The 19,285-nt window shown below is 45.1% G+C and overlaps 1 protein-coding gene across 1 annotated transcript; it reads right to left on the bottom strand.

The window, feature by feature from the left end:
* Positions 1–120: 120 nt before the first annotated feature.
* pgr (progesterone receptor) lies at positions 121–7,468 on the bottom strand. The gene is given in 9 exon segments (XM_048980654.1): positions 121–1,579; positions 2,317–2,379; positions 2,382–2,476; positions 2,717–2,847; positions 2,950–3,094; positions 3,199–3,504; positions 4,099–4,215; positions 4,867–4,976; positions 5,834–7,468. Coding segments are annotated over 9 exon segments (2,094 nt in total). The 5' UTR covers positions 6,805–7,468; the 3' UTR covers positions 121–1,423.
* Between the last annotated feature and the right edge of the window lie 11,817 nt (positions 7,469–19,285).

Raw genomic sequence — 19,285 nt, forward strand, 5'->3', positions numbered from 1 at the left:
TTGTGGTCGCCATGGTAACGGTGTTCCGTTTCTCCAACGCGTGTTGCTAATTACACAGCACAGATGACGTGTACGGTCACTGCTTATCAAACACGCTTTTTATTCCTGTATCTCTTCCCAAACACAGCGGCTCTGGGCTCCCCAGTTTTGTTTTGATGGCCGTGAAGACGCTGGATCAACGCTCACTTCATCAAGGGCCCGTTTAGAGAATAAATTGAGCAAAAATCCATGAATGATGCGAGGTTTGTGCCATGAAATTCTGAGGGCTATTTCTTACCAGCCTCTGTTATAAATGCTGCTGTGACACGGAAATTCACCAATTAAATGCGGAACACGGACCGAAATAAGGTGGAAAAATTCCGGACAAAACAGGGAAATGGCATGAAATCGATAATTTTGCCGATTAGAAACGTTTACGTATTCTTTAGTGTTTTATCTTAAACGAGTGTTACGTAATCCATATTTAGGGAATCGACTTATGTGAATGGAATGTGAAATGTGAAAATTAACAGAACAAAACAACTGGAAGGCTGGCCAAAATCAGCAATGTATTCTGCGATTGGAGTATGAGAATGTGGAGTGACCTTGACTGCCGATTCCAGAAGAATACTCCCTAGTAAATCCACCCAAAACTGGAATAATGCACATCGCAGGAAAATAATGAGCGGAAATAGAGTTTTATTTAACCCATTCTGTAGTAAATAAATATACGAGAGGTACAGATAATAGTCAGCCAACACCATGATCGTTTTCATTAAGGAGTCAAAGCACAATCCTTTTAGGAATATATTAAAACTGTAGAAAACATCTTAATCCAAAACAGTCCACAAACGTGATTTACAGGACACTTTTAAGAGCTGAGAAACATCACAGTAATGTTACAACAGCTGTTTATAATATGATTTTGGAGCAAAATGTTGCATTTTAGCGAAAAGACAACAGGCCATAAGGTTCTTATATTGACTGGCGTAAGCGTCACTGTTTGTTTTGTGTGAGACCAGATAAGCATGGGGGGGGGGGGGGGGGGGGGTCACCGTAAAAGTCACATTTTCACTCCCACACACTCACTACTTCACAGGAAAACACTATATACACATCCAAGTACAAACTCTTTTCCTTCACTTCATCTATTCTATAGAATGTGGGTCCTTTATTAAATTCTGACGCTGTCCAAACTCACCCTGCTATTTCTGAAACTTGTGTTACACTGAGAACACGTATGAGACCCACGAGGCAGAATGACGTGTAAAACATAAGATATCATATCGGAAAATAACAGATACTCATTTCTGAGTGATATTCGTTGTATGTCTACAGTGGAAATGACTCCCTACAAGGTTTCTGCATCCGCTTCAGGACGAGAGATAACGGTCTTTCCCTTGATCCACCACCGAATGGCTCCTGACCTTCTGGGGCTGTGACGTCACTTTCCATGGAAAAGGAGGGGTTTCACCATGCCCGCTAATATCTTGGGCAACTGGGAGGAGATGACCTCTGACATCATCTCGGGAAATTCCACCTGGAGGGTGTCCGCCTGGATGAAGGTGCTCAGGCAGTACAAATTCACCTTCTTCACTATCTGTTCAAGCCGGGAAAAATTCTGTCAATGTCGGGATGAGCTACAGCATAGACACATCTATGAACAGTACATGAAAGGAGCTCTAAATTAGGGCTGGCCGATGTGGCAAAAATATATCACAATTCTTTTCAGGAGAGATCACAATGAACGATCCTGCTGCGATTCTTTTTCTTCATTTTTCATACTATTTTAAAAGTTACTGACCCGCGCAACCAAACTAATTCCCATATTTTAAAAAATATAGCCATATAAGGTAGCAAAACCTAAAAAAAAAAATCTATGTCAAATTCTCTGTAGAGACCCATTCCTCCATGTCGTCCATGATGCTATCTTGCCAAATAGAGAACGTGTTGCAAGTTGGGACCAGGGAGCCAAAGAGAGTGAGGAAGAGATCCCGACCCGCTATTCGCTATTATAGTTTATTAGTGTGTTGAAACACATTTGGCTGACAAAAGATGTGGGAGGAGCCATAGAACTGCAACTGATGAAATGTGCGCGGTAGCGCGATACTAACGATCTCTCCGTAAAGACAGATCGTGGAGACATTGTAACCACTCGCGATATAATATTGTCAAATGGCATGACCTTGCCCAGAATGCAATGCTCTGAGGGTGGGACCATCATAAAGAAAAAAGGCACAGGAACCTGGTGAGTTTTGCAGAATCGGTCCAGCCAGCCCAGTAAAAGACCCAAACCGCTGCGGGAACTCTCAGGTGAGCATCGGATGGAGGTCGTACCTCATGCATGGCGTCCATCAGTTTAGTCAGCTGGTAGAAGCGCTGGGAGTAACCAGCACCCCCTCCTCCTCCTTCAGCTGGACGGCCCTGCGGAGCTCTCGGATGTAGCTCTGTCGCATGGAGTCAAAGTGTTCCTGGCTCCTCAGGCCCTCCAGCGGCACTGGAGGTGGACGGGCAGGTAATTAGACAAAGGCCACGTTCCCTGGTTCATTCATGATAAGCTGTATGGTGAGTGTGAGTTCCTAAGTACCATCTCACAGCTGATAGATTAACTTCCTGCTTTCTTCTGACAGACAGCAGTGAGGGTCTGGCACATGGGGAATTACTACTCACAGAGGAACAAGGGTGGGGTCAAGCATCTTCAGGCGAGAAAGAAACTAATCAAGTTGGCCTGACCTACCTGTGTTGAGCAATATCAGAGCCTTCATGCAGAGGAACTCTTCCTTTGACACTTGCAGGTTAGCAAACTCCTGAGGGATGAACTGCATGGCCATACACAGCTCAGATATGGGGGATCGTCGCATTCTGTCCCTGGAAGCATGTGGGATGCAAAATGAAGTGTTACTCCGAGGGTCTGCGGGATAAAGTCCTGACTGCGGGACGAGGGGGTGGAACACTCAGGGTAAAACTCACTCATGTAGAACAAGATCGGGAGCGAAGTACAGATACTCTTTGGTGACGTTCTGAAATGATCTCCAACCAAGAGAGAACAACATCAAACTCATCCAGGAGTACTGGATGAGGGACATTTGATCATTGATGTGCAAACTGCGAAAGCCTTTGAAAAAAGAAAGATCAAATGTGTCAGTCTCAGTCAAGCCCTTCTCAGAATTCAATTAGTTTAAAGGGTTTGTCTGGCTTCTCGTGGCCGGATCCGCTTACCTGGCAATGACTTAGACCATCTCACAATCCAGAGCAGCTGCCTCTCACACAGCCTGTTCAGGCTGCTGAGCAGGAGATGGGGAAGATCCGGCTGGCTGTTATCATAGCCAGAATACACCATCTCAGGCTCGATGTTCTCCAGGATGCTAATGATCTGTGGGGAAAATCTAAGCTCCTGTAAGGTGGGGAAGCAGGACCAAGACTGCAGAGCCTGGCCATCGCAGGAGCGGCCCGACGGGGATGGAACTGCCAGAGCCTGAGTCAGACCCACGGCTTTCAGCGTGCCGAACTTCTTTAGCTTCCGACCTGCGGAGGACATGCTTGGGTCACAGGTAACAATTGCCGCTGTTGTTCATCTGGAATCTATGATGAAATCTTATAGTTACAGCCGCATTTTCAAGTAGAATTCCTCCTTTGGGGATGAGCAAAGTTTAGTCTGTCTACAGACCTCTAGTGTTGCAGATGATGGTGTCCTAAAGAGTGACTTACAATTTTCAGTACTGAGCGGTTGAACACTAAAATTGACATTATAGATCAATTGCCTTCCAGAAAGCCTGTTTTAAAGAGGTTTTTTGAGGACCACATAGCAGGGGCGGGTCTATGGTTTCAGGAGCCGAAGGCAAAGCTTTATTTTGGGGACCCCCCTACCAAGAAACCTAATAATTATTTCACTCCTCCACCACACAGGTAATTTGGGGGCAATAGGCAACTGCCTAGTCTGCCTATAGTTAAAGCTGGCCCTGCTGAATAGGAGAAATGTGAGTTCAAACCCATTGAGAGTGGGGCTATGTGGTGGTTCTGTGATCAGAGGGGCTGTCTTGGTGGGCGGAGCCACACTGAAGTGGGTGTGGCATTTTTAGGTTCTTATCCAATCGGAGCCAGACAGTCTTCACATGGTACCTCCCAGCATCATTCCCGCCTGGTAGCACTTCCTCAGTCGGCACGCCGGGCAGTTTTTCCTGCGAATCTTATCCACGATGCAATCATTTCGTCCAGCGCACAAATATTTCTGGTGGCCTGCACAAAAAGGGAGAGGGGATGTTATCAAAATCCATCTGCTGAGCTATTAACGGGCAGCTACCTCGTAACCACCTCTCAGGCTGAGTGGGGAAGAGGGCACCCGAGGTGGTGGTGGTGGTGGTGGTGGTGGTGGGGGGGGGGGGGGACTTTTTAATCAAGGGTGTTATATTACTCACAGCCTCAGGCAAGGCTGAGAGGACATGGTGACATAATCACGGACAGCGAGGGACACTGGTATCAGCCCTGGCAGATAACACCCAGTCCAGGATGAAGGGCCTTCAGGAACAGAACTAAATCAGACAGCTGCTGATAGTGACAAGGAACCCGGTTATTCACCAGATCGCAACGTATGTTTTTTTGGTTTTCACTGTGGATGAGGGATATTCTTGTAATGCTGATTACTGTCTGCACCGGTGTGTCATTAATCACAGCCAGGTTGTCACTGATCAGAAATATTTCCGAACCTCCAGTTTAAATTGTGATCGTTGTTTAAAGCACCCGTCCTACAGAGAACTCTTTCCGTAGCAAGTTTTGGGACATCATATCGCAACACGACACTTCTATCCGTCATGGTAAAGCTTTCAAAGGTCACTAGAGGGAGCCCTCCGCGTGTAACGAAGGACTCTCTGCGATATGGCGGCCTCTCACCCTCTACAGCCCTCTTGAAGAACACCTTGCAGCTCCCGCAGGTCAGGACGCCGTAATGACACCCAGAAGCTTCGTCCCCACAGATGAAACACACCCGCTGGGGTAATACGCTGCAAGGAAGACGGCAGCTCTGTTTCTGTGCAATGACGCTGTCGCCAACAAGTCTCACGGAGTCAGGGGGCAGTGCGAGCCGCCTCTGACATCCTGCTGTACCTGATATTAGACTTTGATGTGAAGGGAGAACATGCTTGGTCGCAGAAAATAACGATCAGGCATCAACTGAAATTGTGTGCGTGTGTGTGATTTGGGGGCGGGGGGGGGGTTAAAAATGTCCTAAAACTTCTAAAAAGATCCCTTTCACTCAATTCACAATTCACTCAAATGATCCCTCTTAGGTTAATGTAAGCATACTTAATTCGCTGTGTCGATGTTTAACGTTTAGGGATAAACATTAAATATTTTTCCGCCACGCTAAATAACTCTGCCATCTAAACGATACCGTTAATATAATTACTTATTGGGATGACCGGTGACGAATTACCATTCACCGTATAAGACTTACTTGTAAGTAACGGCGTATTTATTTAATAGGGTTTAATTAAACAATAAGCCCTTGTAAGTGGAAGAGAAGTTCTCAAGCACTGCTTTGCTGTACTAGAAATTATTTCATCAAAATTGCCGGTGTAACCTAAATTATTACCCAGAAAATTGCGCGTAAATTACATCCAACACTAAGGAAATAAAACAAAAGTTGTTGTTCGTTCAGTGTGTTTCTTCTCATTTCAATAGTTCCAAAGTATTCGTTTGCTCATTAAAAATAACTTTCTTATTTATGTTTATGGCTGAACCTTTTTCTTACACGTTAAACTGGATCAATTATTTACCGAGGGAACTTCAAATATTTCAAGTATTTTAAGCTGATCCAACATTTCAAAGTTTATTGTTTTCGGTGTACCAGATATCTTACCCGATGTATGCGCTGTAGGTGTCCGGACCGCCGGCGGTCCTGCGCGGGGACAGAGCCGCGTCCTGATGCTGATCTTCCGGCAGACCTGCCTGTCGCCAAAGCGCAGACGCCGCTACCATCCTGCACGGATCGCCCAGCATAGCCAGGCTTTGTGCGTAACCCATCACGTCAACGTTCGCGGCTCTGTCATCGGTACGAGGCGGCAGGTCGCCGGGATCTGCCTTGATCTGGGGGACAAGCGGCAGTGCGATCCCTAAGGTGCTGCTCTCACCGAAAAGCGTCTGTTCGTTAGCCGGACAGGGGCGAAGCGCCGAAAGGCTTCCCGGAAAGTCGACTTGTTGAGGCGCTGCGGTGCCATTTGCTGTGTTCAGATGCAGTAAATTTGTGGAAAAGTCGAACTGAGAAGATTGCGCTTCCAACCCGAACGTTTGCTTGTCTGTCATAAACTTTTCCAAATGAACTGCCGAGCTGACTTCTTCGATCAGAGTTTCCAAAGTTTCTTTTTGCTCCCTGTCTATTAACACAGGTTGTTCCCCCGTCTGGTGCAGCCTTTCTGGAGATGTCCAGGGCTGGGGTTCAGCTTTGGGGTTTTTCCCCGCATGTTTGCCCCGAAGTCCGGTCATTTCTGTGTTCGCTTGCCAGATCGCCTGCTCACTCCTGGAGCAGCAAGGTGTAAGAGACAGTGCGTCCACATTACGCACGGGAGACGACAGGCTACCGACCATGGCTTTACCACTTGAACCCGCTCCCTGACAAAACAGTTCGTCCATATAACTGTCAAAACTGTCGATCTTGACTGGAATGAAGTTTCTTGTTACTTGGCTGGGATCGGCGGCGGACCGTCCGTGACTCGCCTTGGAGACGGATTCTCTCTCGACTTTGGCTCCGTCTGCCATGCTTATCTGATTTGCCTTTGAATCTGCAGAAGAGTGTCTCCCACTTGAGAGCAGCACGCACCCTGTTCTGCTCATACTCGAGGAAGTCCTCTCTTTCCTTTCCAGCCTTGGTATATAAATCCCTTTCAAAAACTTAATCCTCTGGTTTGGACTTAAACGCGTAAAGTCACACTGATTTTTTTATTTCAGCTCTGCACTGTTGCGGGCATTGTAAATACCACAAACAATCATTTTCATGGTATAGTTTTACCCATGTGGTGTGTAACTGTTCTTTTAGCGATAAGCATATAAACATGAAAACACTGGCCACATTTTTATATAGTTTCAACACCATTTCTGGTATAATCTACCCAAAATCGAGACTACCTCATACGCCTCTCATGTTTCGAGGCGCAGAATTGCGTGCTGCCTTTAATATTTAGATTTTAATCATTATCTGGGATCCTAATAATGATGATCACATATTGTGTGATCACCATAATGCCACAGTACCTGATTAGAATACTTTTTCGGTCGTAGCCCGGCAGTGTCCCTGTTTGCTATCAGTGCCTGCTTACTCCTCTTCAGATGATCTACTGTTGATCGCTGCTAGTAACTAGGTAATAGGCTGAAAACTAGAGGGGACGAGCCACTTCAGATCACTTGTCTTTTTGCACTTTCCGTTCCGCTCTATTTGAAGATTGTTTGTAACCGGACTGAGAACAATGTCGGGCTTGACCTTCTAATGTTGCCAAGAATGTTTTCTGCGGGGAGAAGTTGAAATACACCAATTGGGATAAATATAACAGACACCCATATTAGACTGTTGATCACTGCTAGTAACTAAGTAACAGGCTGAAGACTAGGGCCCCCCCGCCCCCCCCCCCCCCCGTGTATCAGATTTACGCAGAGGCCCTTTACCATGGTCAGAAGCAGCTGTAAGAGGACCCCCTCACCTTCTGCCTTTAACGGTGGTGTAGTTATGCATCGGCATAGGTGGCCACTAAAGTTGTTCACCGGGGTGGGTATGAAAACTGCCTTTCAGGTTAATATCTCTCCCCGTTTAAAACTTTGTATGGTCCTCACATACTAACGTTTGATAAAAGAAAATACAATTACTATCATCGAATGAAACTTAGTCAGAAACGTCAAACTGAAGCACCGCGGGCAGGAATATTGGGACACGCACTAAAGCGGCCAGCCGTAAATAATGTCTTCTCATTATAGGAATGAAATCAGTGCTGATACTGCTTACCCGCCGTATCACTTCCAAACAGTTCGTGCATTAAAAACCATGCATGTTGATGTTACCTATATTCCATCACCCAGGATCTGTGTAAAAGGGGTCAATTATATAGCCTAAATATAATCTCACAAATTGAACTGAGCAGAGATTTTTTTCCCTCCGTCTGGAAATGCAAATGCATAGCTTTTCAGATCTGATTCCGGCGCTCGAAATTAAATTCTATCTGAAAAACTGCAGCGCTTCTACCAAACACCCCCAGGCAGCGTCTCGCTGCTGATGGCAGCCATTAGTCTGTTTTCTGGACTGTGAAGGGCCCTCAGACATCAGGAGTCATCCTGACATTTTAGGGCACCAGGGTCTTTCGCTTCCTCGGACGCTTTAACCTGTCTCGTGAAGCCGGTCGCAGAGACCCGATTGAAGACGGTCGATTTAGAAGACAGACAGAAACATCTTCTCTGATTTTAACTTGTTACGCTCGGTGCCAATCGGGCAATTTTTTTGGATACATAAATAAGCCAATCCGATGACTCGTTAGTGTGACGAGCAGCGCAAGGCAAACAGATAATGAGAACAGAGGACAAAACAATCTTTCCTATACCTGTAGCCTGCATCACCTATTCGTCGCCTGTGCTTTCCCACTAAACGACATCTGTTTTTGATCTCTCCATGAGCCCATTCTACCGATGCTCAGAAAATGTCTTTCAAAAGAGATGCCGCGTTTTTTCCCCCTTAACTACTCTAGAATAGGGCGATAGATGGAAATCACATTAAGAATGTCACAGTGACCAAAGATATTACTCTTCTTTTCATGTCTGACATCCCCGACTTCTAATTTTGTTTCCTTGGCAACATGGCTTCCCATAAACATGCGTGTGATAGAACACACATTAAAGTAAACGCACCCGCGTTCACGTTCCTGCTCAGTATTGCGTGTTCGTATCTATGTGATGTCATTGTTTGCGCACGGTCACACGCACGTGCTTCCGTTGGTTTTATGCGAGTTAAACGCTTTAACACACATGTCGTGCTTCCCTGTTCCTCGTTGTGGTGATAACTGAACCTCGCAACAAGTGACGCTCAATGTCACAACAGTATCAACGCGGCCTTGCACAGGTTACTGAGTGACGCACAGCGGTATGCCATATGACACTCCAGCTTTGGAAACTGCGTATTTGGGGACTGGGGTGTTTTGGTTTACTGTATGTGTGTGCTTGTGACTTATGATAACATACAAGTTAATATAATAAGTGTTCAAGTTGCATGAAATAACTGAAAGGTACCAGTATGAAGCATTTCACTTCAGTGTTGTATGACGCCATGCCTCAAACTGGGTAAGTGCCTCTTCGCGATAATGTGGTTTTATGGGTTATGGGGAACGTTTGAAAAAATTGCTGGACTCAATAGTGCCACCGTGCGGAAGTTTGTTGAACTGTGTTTTCTTGAGAACTTGACTGCCAGATGTAATTACATTGGCCCGTCATCAGCTGGAGAACATCTGTTAAGGGCAGAGACTTTATATGGTGAACCTAGATGGAATGGCATGAAACCTAGGCCTACCTCTAAATAATTAATATGACATCTTACATATAAAGTACTACGCAAATGTCACAGAAAATTCTTGAAATGATTTTTGCGTTTATGTAAAACTATGATATTATGTTTGTCAAAGTGTGTTAGTCTTTAATCATGTAAAAATCACTCCTAACGTCACCCCTGTATCTGCAGCAACCATCCAATGTGCCCATGTAGCTTTTGATTTGACCAAATTCAATTTCTGGCATCACATGTTGCTAAACAAACAAACAATGTAGGCCTCACTCATCATTATGAAAGTTCACAAATCTAGTGTTCCAGTACATATGGCAGAAGCTGCTTTCCTCTGTTTCCCGAAGCTGTTTCCATCTGGAATAGCGATGCTTACAGGCGTGTCAGGACAACCAAACAGCAAAGATCACAACAAACTCATTCCACAAGGAAGAAGATCCATATGCTGTCTGAAAGCTATGATGACATTTACAACTCTTATTGTGCCATATTAACTAGGTTTATTTACATTTATGTTTTTAAATTTTATTTCCAGTTACCATTTTACCAAGATTACTGAGAATGAGTGCACGTGAGACGGGAGACTGGAGGTGCCCTGGCCATCCTCTGTCCATCTCCAGCCGCTCTCCCGCTGACAGGAAAGAGTCTCTAGGCCAACACACAGGGTGGGAGGGGCTCTTCTCCTCCCAGATGCAGACTGAGCACGCTCAGAGCTCTCTCTAGTCAGCTGGATCACAGATCAGTGCTTCAGAAGGTCTCCCCTTATGAACAGAAGCTCGGTTGTACCTGTAGGCAACATTTAAAATATTTATAATAATAAAATGAATAATTCTTTTTACCAGTAGGTGAAAGACATCTTTTCAAATCTTAAATTTCAGATTTGTTAATTTAAAACTCATTGCTTTGAACAAATAGACATTCCAATATTACTTATTAATGTCAATAATAAAAATATATCATATAAAGTTAACAAAAACAAATGGTTGTTTATTACAAAATCACTGTAAAAAATTTAATAATATCTATAAAAATATATGTGCAGTGTGCTAATGAGTTTGCTTTGTTTACACATTGTGTGATCTACACAAAAAACTCATGGATTTCAGCCTGCATGTTTCTGATTTTTAACCTTTATACACTCCAACCCCAAGCAAAGAATAGACAATGCTAATGTCTTCCCATGGAGGAAGAGCATCCGGTTACTTTGCCTCTTTGTTACACGTCCCCAGCACTGTGGTTGTACCCGGAGATTTAATGCCGCGAGAGACAGCTTCCTGCCTCAGGACGTGCTGATAGCGGAGAGCAGAGAGGAGAAGCAGGTACTGGAAATGCCGAGGAGGCCTGTACAGTGGAAGATGAGTTCCACACCCATCAGCGAGTAGGTGAAAATCCGCGATATAGAAAGACCGTATATATTTTAAATAGTTTAAGCCTTAAAATACCCCTTACACACACTTTAAACACATGTAAACTTATTAAAACAACACATATGATATGTGGATGTCGTGCTAAGGATATGAGTAACATAATAATAATAATCGTATCGTACCGTCGATTCATTCAAGCCATAATGGCGAGCGACGTCCGCGTAACGCTTTCCTTCCCGAAGCACATCCAGGAGTTTTACCTTCTCCTGAATCGTCAAGGTCTTCCTCTGGCGCTTAGACTCACTACTACCTACCAGAAGGCTTAGAAGATGCAAGACGCTTGGAAGCCACCGTAAAACAATTGGACCAGTAGCAAGGTGCATGTGTCTGTAAATCTGCCCTTTAGCGGGTTATCACTGTACAACAATATGGTGCTTTGTATGGGAAATAGCACCCCCTAGAGGAAGAGCAGTTCAGGATTATCCTTTTTTCCACAAAATATTCTGCTTTCCAACTGCTTATCTTGGTTATGGTGTGAGGGACCTGGACCCAAACACCAAACAGCACAGGAAAGAAGACTGGGGTACACCCTAGATCAGATGAGATTTCAGCCCATGCTTCCGGAAGCATCTCCCCCAGATTGGATTGACTTGATGGAAACTTCTTACGTATCATTCGGTCAAGCTGATCCCATAACAGAGATGGGATCAGGTGACTGTGCTGGTCGCTCCATTATACACAGAATAGAGGCTGACTGCTTCTTCCCTAAATAGTTCTCGCATGGTTAAGAGCTATGTTGGGGTCACTGTCCTGTTGTAGGACGAAAATGCCTCCAATTAAGCCCCATCCACAGGGTATGGCACGGCACTGCAGAATGACGTGATCGCCTTCCTTCTCCAAGATCCCTTCACCCAGTACAAATCTCCCAGTTCGCCGTCACCAAAGCAGCCCCAGACCATCACACTGCCTCCACCACGCTTGACAGATGTCAGCAGTCACTCCGCCGGCGTCTTTTCATAAACGCCTCAAACTGAGATTCATCTATCCATAGCACCAGTGTCTGTGTTCATTCACCCATCTCAGTCTTTGCTTTTTACTGGCCATTCTGAAATACGGCTTTTTCTTTGCAATTCTACCTAGAAGACCAGCATCCTAGAGTTGCTGCTCCACTGTTGACGTTGGGACTGGTCTTCTGCAGTTACTATTTAATGAAGCTGCCAGTTGAAGACCTACGAGGCGTCTGTTCCTCAGACCGCACACTCTAATATATTTATCTTCTCGCTCAGTTGAATACCGGGGCCTCCCTCTCCACTTTCTGTTGTGGTTAGAGACCGTTTGTGCTGCTCTGCGAAGGGAGCAGTACACAACACTGTATGATCTTCGGTTTCCTGGTAATATCTTGCATGGAATTGCCTTCATATTTCAGAACAAGAACGGACTGGTGAGGTTCAGAAGAAAGGGCTTCGTTTCTGACCATTTTGAGCTTGTGATCGAAGCCACAATTGCTGATGCTCCAGATGCTGAACTTCAGCCATCAGCACAGCAGCTTTCATCTGTGGTCACATAATTGATCAATTAACCTTTTAAATGATAAACTTGTTTTAGCAAACACAATGTTCCACTGGAACACAGGGCTAATCATTACTGATAATGGGCCTCTGTACACCGATGTAGATACAGCCGTTCCCAGCAGTGATAGTCATTTACAACATTAGCAATGTCTACACAGTATTTCTGATCAATCTGATGTTATTTTAACAAACTTTTTTTCAAAAACAAGGAAATTTCTAAGCGACCCCAAACTACTGTACACCAGTTTATACATATTTATGTGTGTGTGTGTGTGTATTTTCCCACCCATACCCCCCCCCCCCCCCCCCCATACTACTTGGCAGCAGGAGAAAAGCCAGTTGCACGGGGGCAGGACATGACACACACTGGTGCAGAGCAAGGCAGAGCACCTCCCTTCCCAACGCACATCAGCTCGCAGCACTTAGGGACGACTTCCCGATGCCCTAAGAGTAGCCATAAGACGTGTAACCAAAGCACGGATGTCCTCGGACAGAGCATTCAGCACGCCGCACACCAAGACAGAACGCGCAGGACAGGGCAAATATAGATATCACACACTGCGTCCAAATAGCTGTCGGCTCGAGAAGTGCTTACAAGCTCGAACAAGACAAGTTTGTTCCAAGCTGTAGATCCTGAAGTCCTGACTGCTTAGCAAATGCAGTGAAACAGACGATGCACAGCGGCCAGCATCGACGGTTTTACCGTGATGCAATTGCACCTCCTACTGGTCAAATTAAAAATGCGATTTGAACATATTAAGTTCAATTAAAGTTATACGGTGGACCCTTGACTTACGAATTCAATTGGTTTGCGAGGGCTGTAACTCAAGTTGGTCGTAAGTCAAGATTGTTTTTCCCGTAAAAAATAATGGAAATAGCATACCCATAATGCGTTCCGAACCTCCCAAAGCACCCCTTACCTAACCTTTTCATAGTAAAACACGGTTATATGAAGTGCGCAAAATACCAGAAACACCAATAATTTTACTAGTGTACTTACCAAAAAGTTATAAAATGTGCCTAACCTACCAGAAAGAACAATTTCATACTGTACTTATCATTCAAGTTGACATCTTTAGGCTTGCAGGAAGGGAGGACGGGGAGGATGAAGTGGATGGATGGATTTGTATAGATTGTGGAGATGGTGGATTTCGACATGCTGTACATATTAGCGAGTCGGTCACACGAACGCCACTCTCATATTTCTGCACAATTTCCTTCTTTTTGATTATGATTGCTTTCTTTACCTTCTCCTCCTTCCTTAGCTTCGTTTCCAGCTTTATTTGGGGGTATTTTCATAGCAATTAGCGAAATTATATAAAGCACTGCAGTGACCGAAATTGCACTTACAAGCAGGCATATCTGGGCTCAGACTGACGCTTACAGGCGCCTGTCGGGCATCTCGGCTCTTCACAGCCACACAAGCAGACACACGTTATGGCCTCAACCGTTAGGGTCGTAACTCAAGACTTTGGTCGTAAGTCAAAACTAAAATTTTGGTCGTAACCCACGTTGTTCGTATGTCAGGCCAGTCCTAACTCGAGGGTGGCTTGGCTTAATCATATCAACGTGTATGAATAATTTACTATAAATGTACAGTCTTGTGCAAAAGGAGTAAGCCGTCATTGGAAATTTTTTAAAGCTATTTATCTGGGTAGTAAGTGTATATTTTCTCAGAATGAAAAACACCATTTAATGGTAGAATATATGCAAATAATGAGTAGAACAATAAAAACTAAGAGGAATTTCTTCTCCAAAATAGTCACTGGTACCTTGTTGGGCGGCTAGACGGACACCTATTCAGTTCCCAAACCTCTCCTCGGGAACACCTCAGTCATTTCAGATATTTGTTAAATTTCACCACCGGCTCACTAAATTCATTAATGGAACTAGTTTTAAAACGTCGCCGAGGTATTGACTCGCCATATGAGGTGTGCTCGTGGTCAAATCAAAAGCTACATGGGCATATTGGACATATGGGCATATGGGCACATGGGTTGCTGCAGATACGGGGGTGACATTAGGAGAGATTTTTACATGATTAAAGACTAACACACTTTGACAGACATAATATCATAGTTTTACATCAACGCGAAAATCATGTAAAGAATTTTCTGTTACTCCCTAAGACATTTTCAAAGTGCTGTATTTATTATTTTTTAACAAATTTATTTTTCTGGATAAATGACTCACCTTGATTCTCTCATCAGAACAATCAGGTTTATCCACATCAGACAGAGAGGAGCAAGCTCATTTTACATTCCCTTAATATAACGGGGAAAAAATAAATTGTGAAGGGAATGTTTTAAAATAATGTAAATGTGTCAGATCTTGCTGCTAGACTTTTAATTTTTCCCAAACAAATTGCATCACCTGTCACAGACAGTGCAGGGCTCAGTGAGCAGACTGGTGGCTTGGAGACCTGAGGTGTTTTGGCAAGGATGGAGTAGTGGGTCAGGGGCGCCCTCTGTCAGCAGCGCGAAGCAGTGCGGCAGCAGCCACCTCTCCGGAATTCCGATAGCCATTTTGCACTCTTTACACGCAAAGGAAAACACCGGCACAGAGCCCAGTGAAGCCCGATATAAACCTGCGTGTCTCTTACTTGTCACTAGGGGGCGCAGATTGTTTAGAAGGCTGACAGCACAACAGCTGTTTTCTGGGCTGGGCTGAATCCTCCCTGATGTCTATTTAAACAGAACATACTAAAGACATACCAGAAAGGGAGACTGGTCAATGTACTGTTAAATTGCTGAATTCAGAAGGGTATTTCACATCTGAGATAGCCACACATGGCTGGGTTTAGCTGCGTTTCACTTGGGTGACACAAAGTGAGCCGTGTTACACTCACATGTGAAACGGCCATCAGCTCCTGGCCATGGGTGAATTCTTCAGCTGCATTTCTTCACAGCGAAGCTTGTTTTGCATAAAAATGGCCACTTGCTTTATTTTCCAGCTTAGGCAACACTTGCACAGAAATGGAAGAGGGAAAAGCGGATAGTTCAGGTCCAGAAAGTAAAAATCCAGACCAAGATTTTGTTTCAACCAACCAGATGAGTACTCTGTGACTGTGACTCTTTAATGCTCTATTGGTTGGTTAAAAACAAATCTTGGTCTGGATTTTTACTCTCTGGAGCTGAACTTTCCGCCTCTGCTTCTTGGAGTTTTGCTGACAGATTCCTGGGTAAAGATGAAGCAGGTGAAAATGAGCATTCAGAGAGCCTTCCTGCAGGTAGCTGGAGAAGGTGGAATGGATTGGTGACCTTCACGAGGTCATTTATTTTTCATTGCTTTATTGCCAAATGAGGGGAGGTGCGCGGCTTAGGGGGGCGGAGGCTGTGCCTGCGATCGGAAGGTCAATGGTTCAGATCCCAAGGTCGCCAGAGTGATTGTAATGTTTGGCCCCTGAGTACGACTCTTAACCCACAGTCTGGGACTGTCTCGCCTTGTTCCTCAAATAAAAATCTCTGCAAAATAAATAAGCGCAAATTGACTTAAATCTGAAATGATGGAAATAAAGTCTCCTTGGCATTCGTATTCGACGGCCTGCTACCTTCGTCTTTCTCCGAGACAATGTCTCCGGGTAACAGAGGTCCACCTGGATGCTGTTCAGAGACGGCAGTGGGTATTCTTACAACGTCTGCGAATATGAGAAGAATCAGTCTGCCAGCTACACTCTTGCGCGTGTCGCAGCTTGCAAGTGCGTCCCAGGCACCAAGCTGGAAGCCATTTGGAGGTCGTCTCCCCCCCCGCTCGCCACCACTCCCCACTTTGCCCTGGAGTGTTACTCCACTTGGCTGGCTAAAAATACCATAATACCCACTGAACATGTGTCCTGTGCAGCGGAAGGCGTTCGTTCACTACTGAGTTCACATGCCTCGACAAACACGGGATATAATTATTTATGCACGGTTTCGTTTTCAGAGGAAAGACGTACGTGGAATTGTAACTGACACGGCCGTGAATCCGCAGCAGACAGCGAGACCTGCACCCCAAGCATGCCCACCAAGCTCCAGTTCTTTAAGTGACACTGTCCAGGCTGTGTGGAAGCCCTTCCCTTATCTACACAAATCAGGCATTTACTGTAAAGTATGTTCCGAGAGGGGGCACCCAGCACGGCCCTCTCCTTGTCTGCTGTGTTACGGCTGCTTGGTCCAGTGTATCATGCAACACAAACAACTGACCAGGTCCCGCTTCTCGGCACATTGCTTGCTCATGTCTCATGTAAGGTAAACGCTTGGCTTCCCTTCCAGAGAATGTCTTCTCTGTTTTCGGCTGAGTGCTTCTATATGAGTGTATATAGCAAAGAACACAGGAGATAAGAACCCAGTGGTGATATGATCAGTCTTTTGGCCATGGGATTCAAACCAGCAACCTTCCAGATCCTTAGCCCACCAGAACCACACAGCACCCCGTCTGTGGTCTTAGATTTATCATATACTGCACACTCTCTGTCCTACTGCTACTATTGTTTGCACTTTTGTGCTTTTATTTACTATTTATTGACGTCTTGCTGCTAAAATACAATATAAGTCATAAATACTGTATCTGCAATAACACCATTTATTCAAATATTAATTTCAGAGCAACACGGTTAATACTGTCGACTGCACTATATGCTGTCTTCTCTTGTAAATTGCACATGTGTAGTCCTATGTTGTTTGTGTCCTTTGTTTGTGCACCTTGGTCCTGGAGGAATAATGTTTTGTTTCACTGTATACTGTGTACATGCCTAAAACACCAAATAAACCTACCTGACTTGACTTGATGATATTATTACCGTGAAAATCTACTACGTTAACAAAGCATATCTGAAGCAAAGTCACCGTGTGCTTCCAATATGCATGGAGTTCCACGTGCCGGTCATCATGCAATGGTATCCTGCCTGGGAGAGGCTGGTTCTGTGCCCCCCCCACGGTGTGGGGCTGGTCCAACTGGCTCTTTCCTTTCTCCCAGGCTGGAGCGCTGTAGCAGCTGTTCTGTTTGATTGCACCTTGGCCTGAGGCAGAAGCAGTGGTTCATCATGTCCTACTTGAACTTCCACGGGGCGGGGGGTGCATGGGTGTGGGTGTTGTGGTGGGTGGATATCAATTCTAATCATGCCCCAAGCCATATTTTTCAAGTTTCTAGTATGTCACATTTTGTGGTATGTCTTAATGTGTTACAGCCCGAACCTTGGGGACCTGCAGACGGTCCACGTTTTTGCTCCCTCTTAGAAGCAAAAACATGGACTCTCTAGAAGGGAGCAAAAACATGGACTGGCTGTGGGTCCCCAAGGACCGGGTTGGGAAACACTGGTCTATGTGGGCATGTGCATCTTTATACAATCTGCAGAGTGTGACTGGCTTCCCATCCAGGTCACCCCTGCCTCTGCCCTATATTCCTTGGGATACGGTCCAGTCCTGGAGGAAAATGGATAAATGAATATTATGCAGCTACTGTCATCATGCTTAATTACATAGGATATCTATATTTGCTTTTTCCTTAAATGGGTCAAATGCACGCATTTGTTCATTTACGGGTGGAATACCAGAGTAATTCATAACGGATCAATGGTTATTCATTCAGATGTTAATTGGACCAGAAAGAAACGCATGCAAATGCTAATTCTGCTCATTATTGATGCTGCATAATAATAAAACACTGTATTCAGCGGCTACTCAGTGAGCTACGTTGCTGCAGTTGAACAATGACTAACTGAGATGTTTCAAAGACACAGAGGACTCCGGTCGAATCTGTAAGCTCGACTCTCATTGGCCGAGGCAAAGCAAGCCCAGGCGGCGGCCAATGAGCGTGGGAGTCTGCAGCCACCACTGCTCCACTTTGTTTTACCTACGAGTTTGTCAACTTGATCTACAAGATATACTGGTACCTACTAGATCTGTCACTATCATGCTGAGCACTGGTCACAGTCATCTCATGTCAGGGACGTGTGGCACCACCTCATTAAAGCCTGACGGGACTTCCTTTGGCATGTTGCCGGAGGCTTCCGTCGTTAGGCTTCCGACAGAAACCTGCAGTAGTGGTTTTGTGGTCGGGCTTTGCTGCTCACGCCGAGAGATATGTCAGCTCCTAGTCTGCGACTCACACACTGTATTTTCACTTCCTGTAGGTTTTAACTGCCAGTGGGATTTTTCTCTTATTTCAAATGGGCAGAATTATCCACGGGGGACTTATTTAGCAGGAGAAGTGGTGAGGGCTGGCTTATTTATCTGCCTTATGCTTTTATTCAAAGTGACTTACAGCAGACAGAAGTGTTACAATGTTTATATCTGCTCCTTGAGGTCAGGGGTCTTGGGGGGGGGGGTTATTCAGCCTCTTGCTTTGGAAATTTTAAGATAATTTCTCCAAAAGACTATCATTGATAATGCTTTGGTTGAATCATTCAGCACCCTGAGCTCAACTCAGGTTCAGTTTGGGATTGAAACCCACAACCTTCACATTGCTAGCAGAAGTGTAGCTACTCAGCAAGCTACAGGAAACACAGTTCCTCAGGTCTCTGCGGCTAACGCCGTGGTTAACGATTCCCCAGTTCAGGCATTTTCCGAGCCGCGCGTCTACTGTCCTTCCAGGGAGCCTGTCTTACATCTGCGTGCCCTGACTTGCGCTGGAAGGCAGAGGAGGCCAAAGTGTGTCTTAGGAATCTGGCACCTGGCTGAGAACACACCAGGAAAACAGGTTCTCAGTACGGCCTCGTCAGCAGCACCTTCCTTTGTCTTCATTCATATCTGAAACTCGTTTAATAGAGGCTTCCTGCTCTGTGCACAATCGATTGATAAGCACAGAGAATCGCGATTAACGTGTCAATACCTCTACCTCTGTTGACATCATGATGGCATGAAATTTAGAAT

Source organism: Brienomyrus brachyistius, chromosome 17, assembly GCF_023856365.1.
Source record: "Brienomyrus brachyistius isolate T26 chromosome 17, BBRACH_0.4, whole genome shotgun sequence".
Lineage (NCBI taxonomy): Eukaryota > Metazoa > Chordata > Actinopteri > Osteoglossiformes > Mormyridae > Brienomyrus > Brienomyrus brachyistius.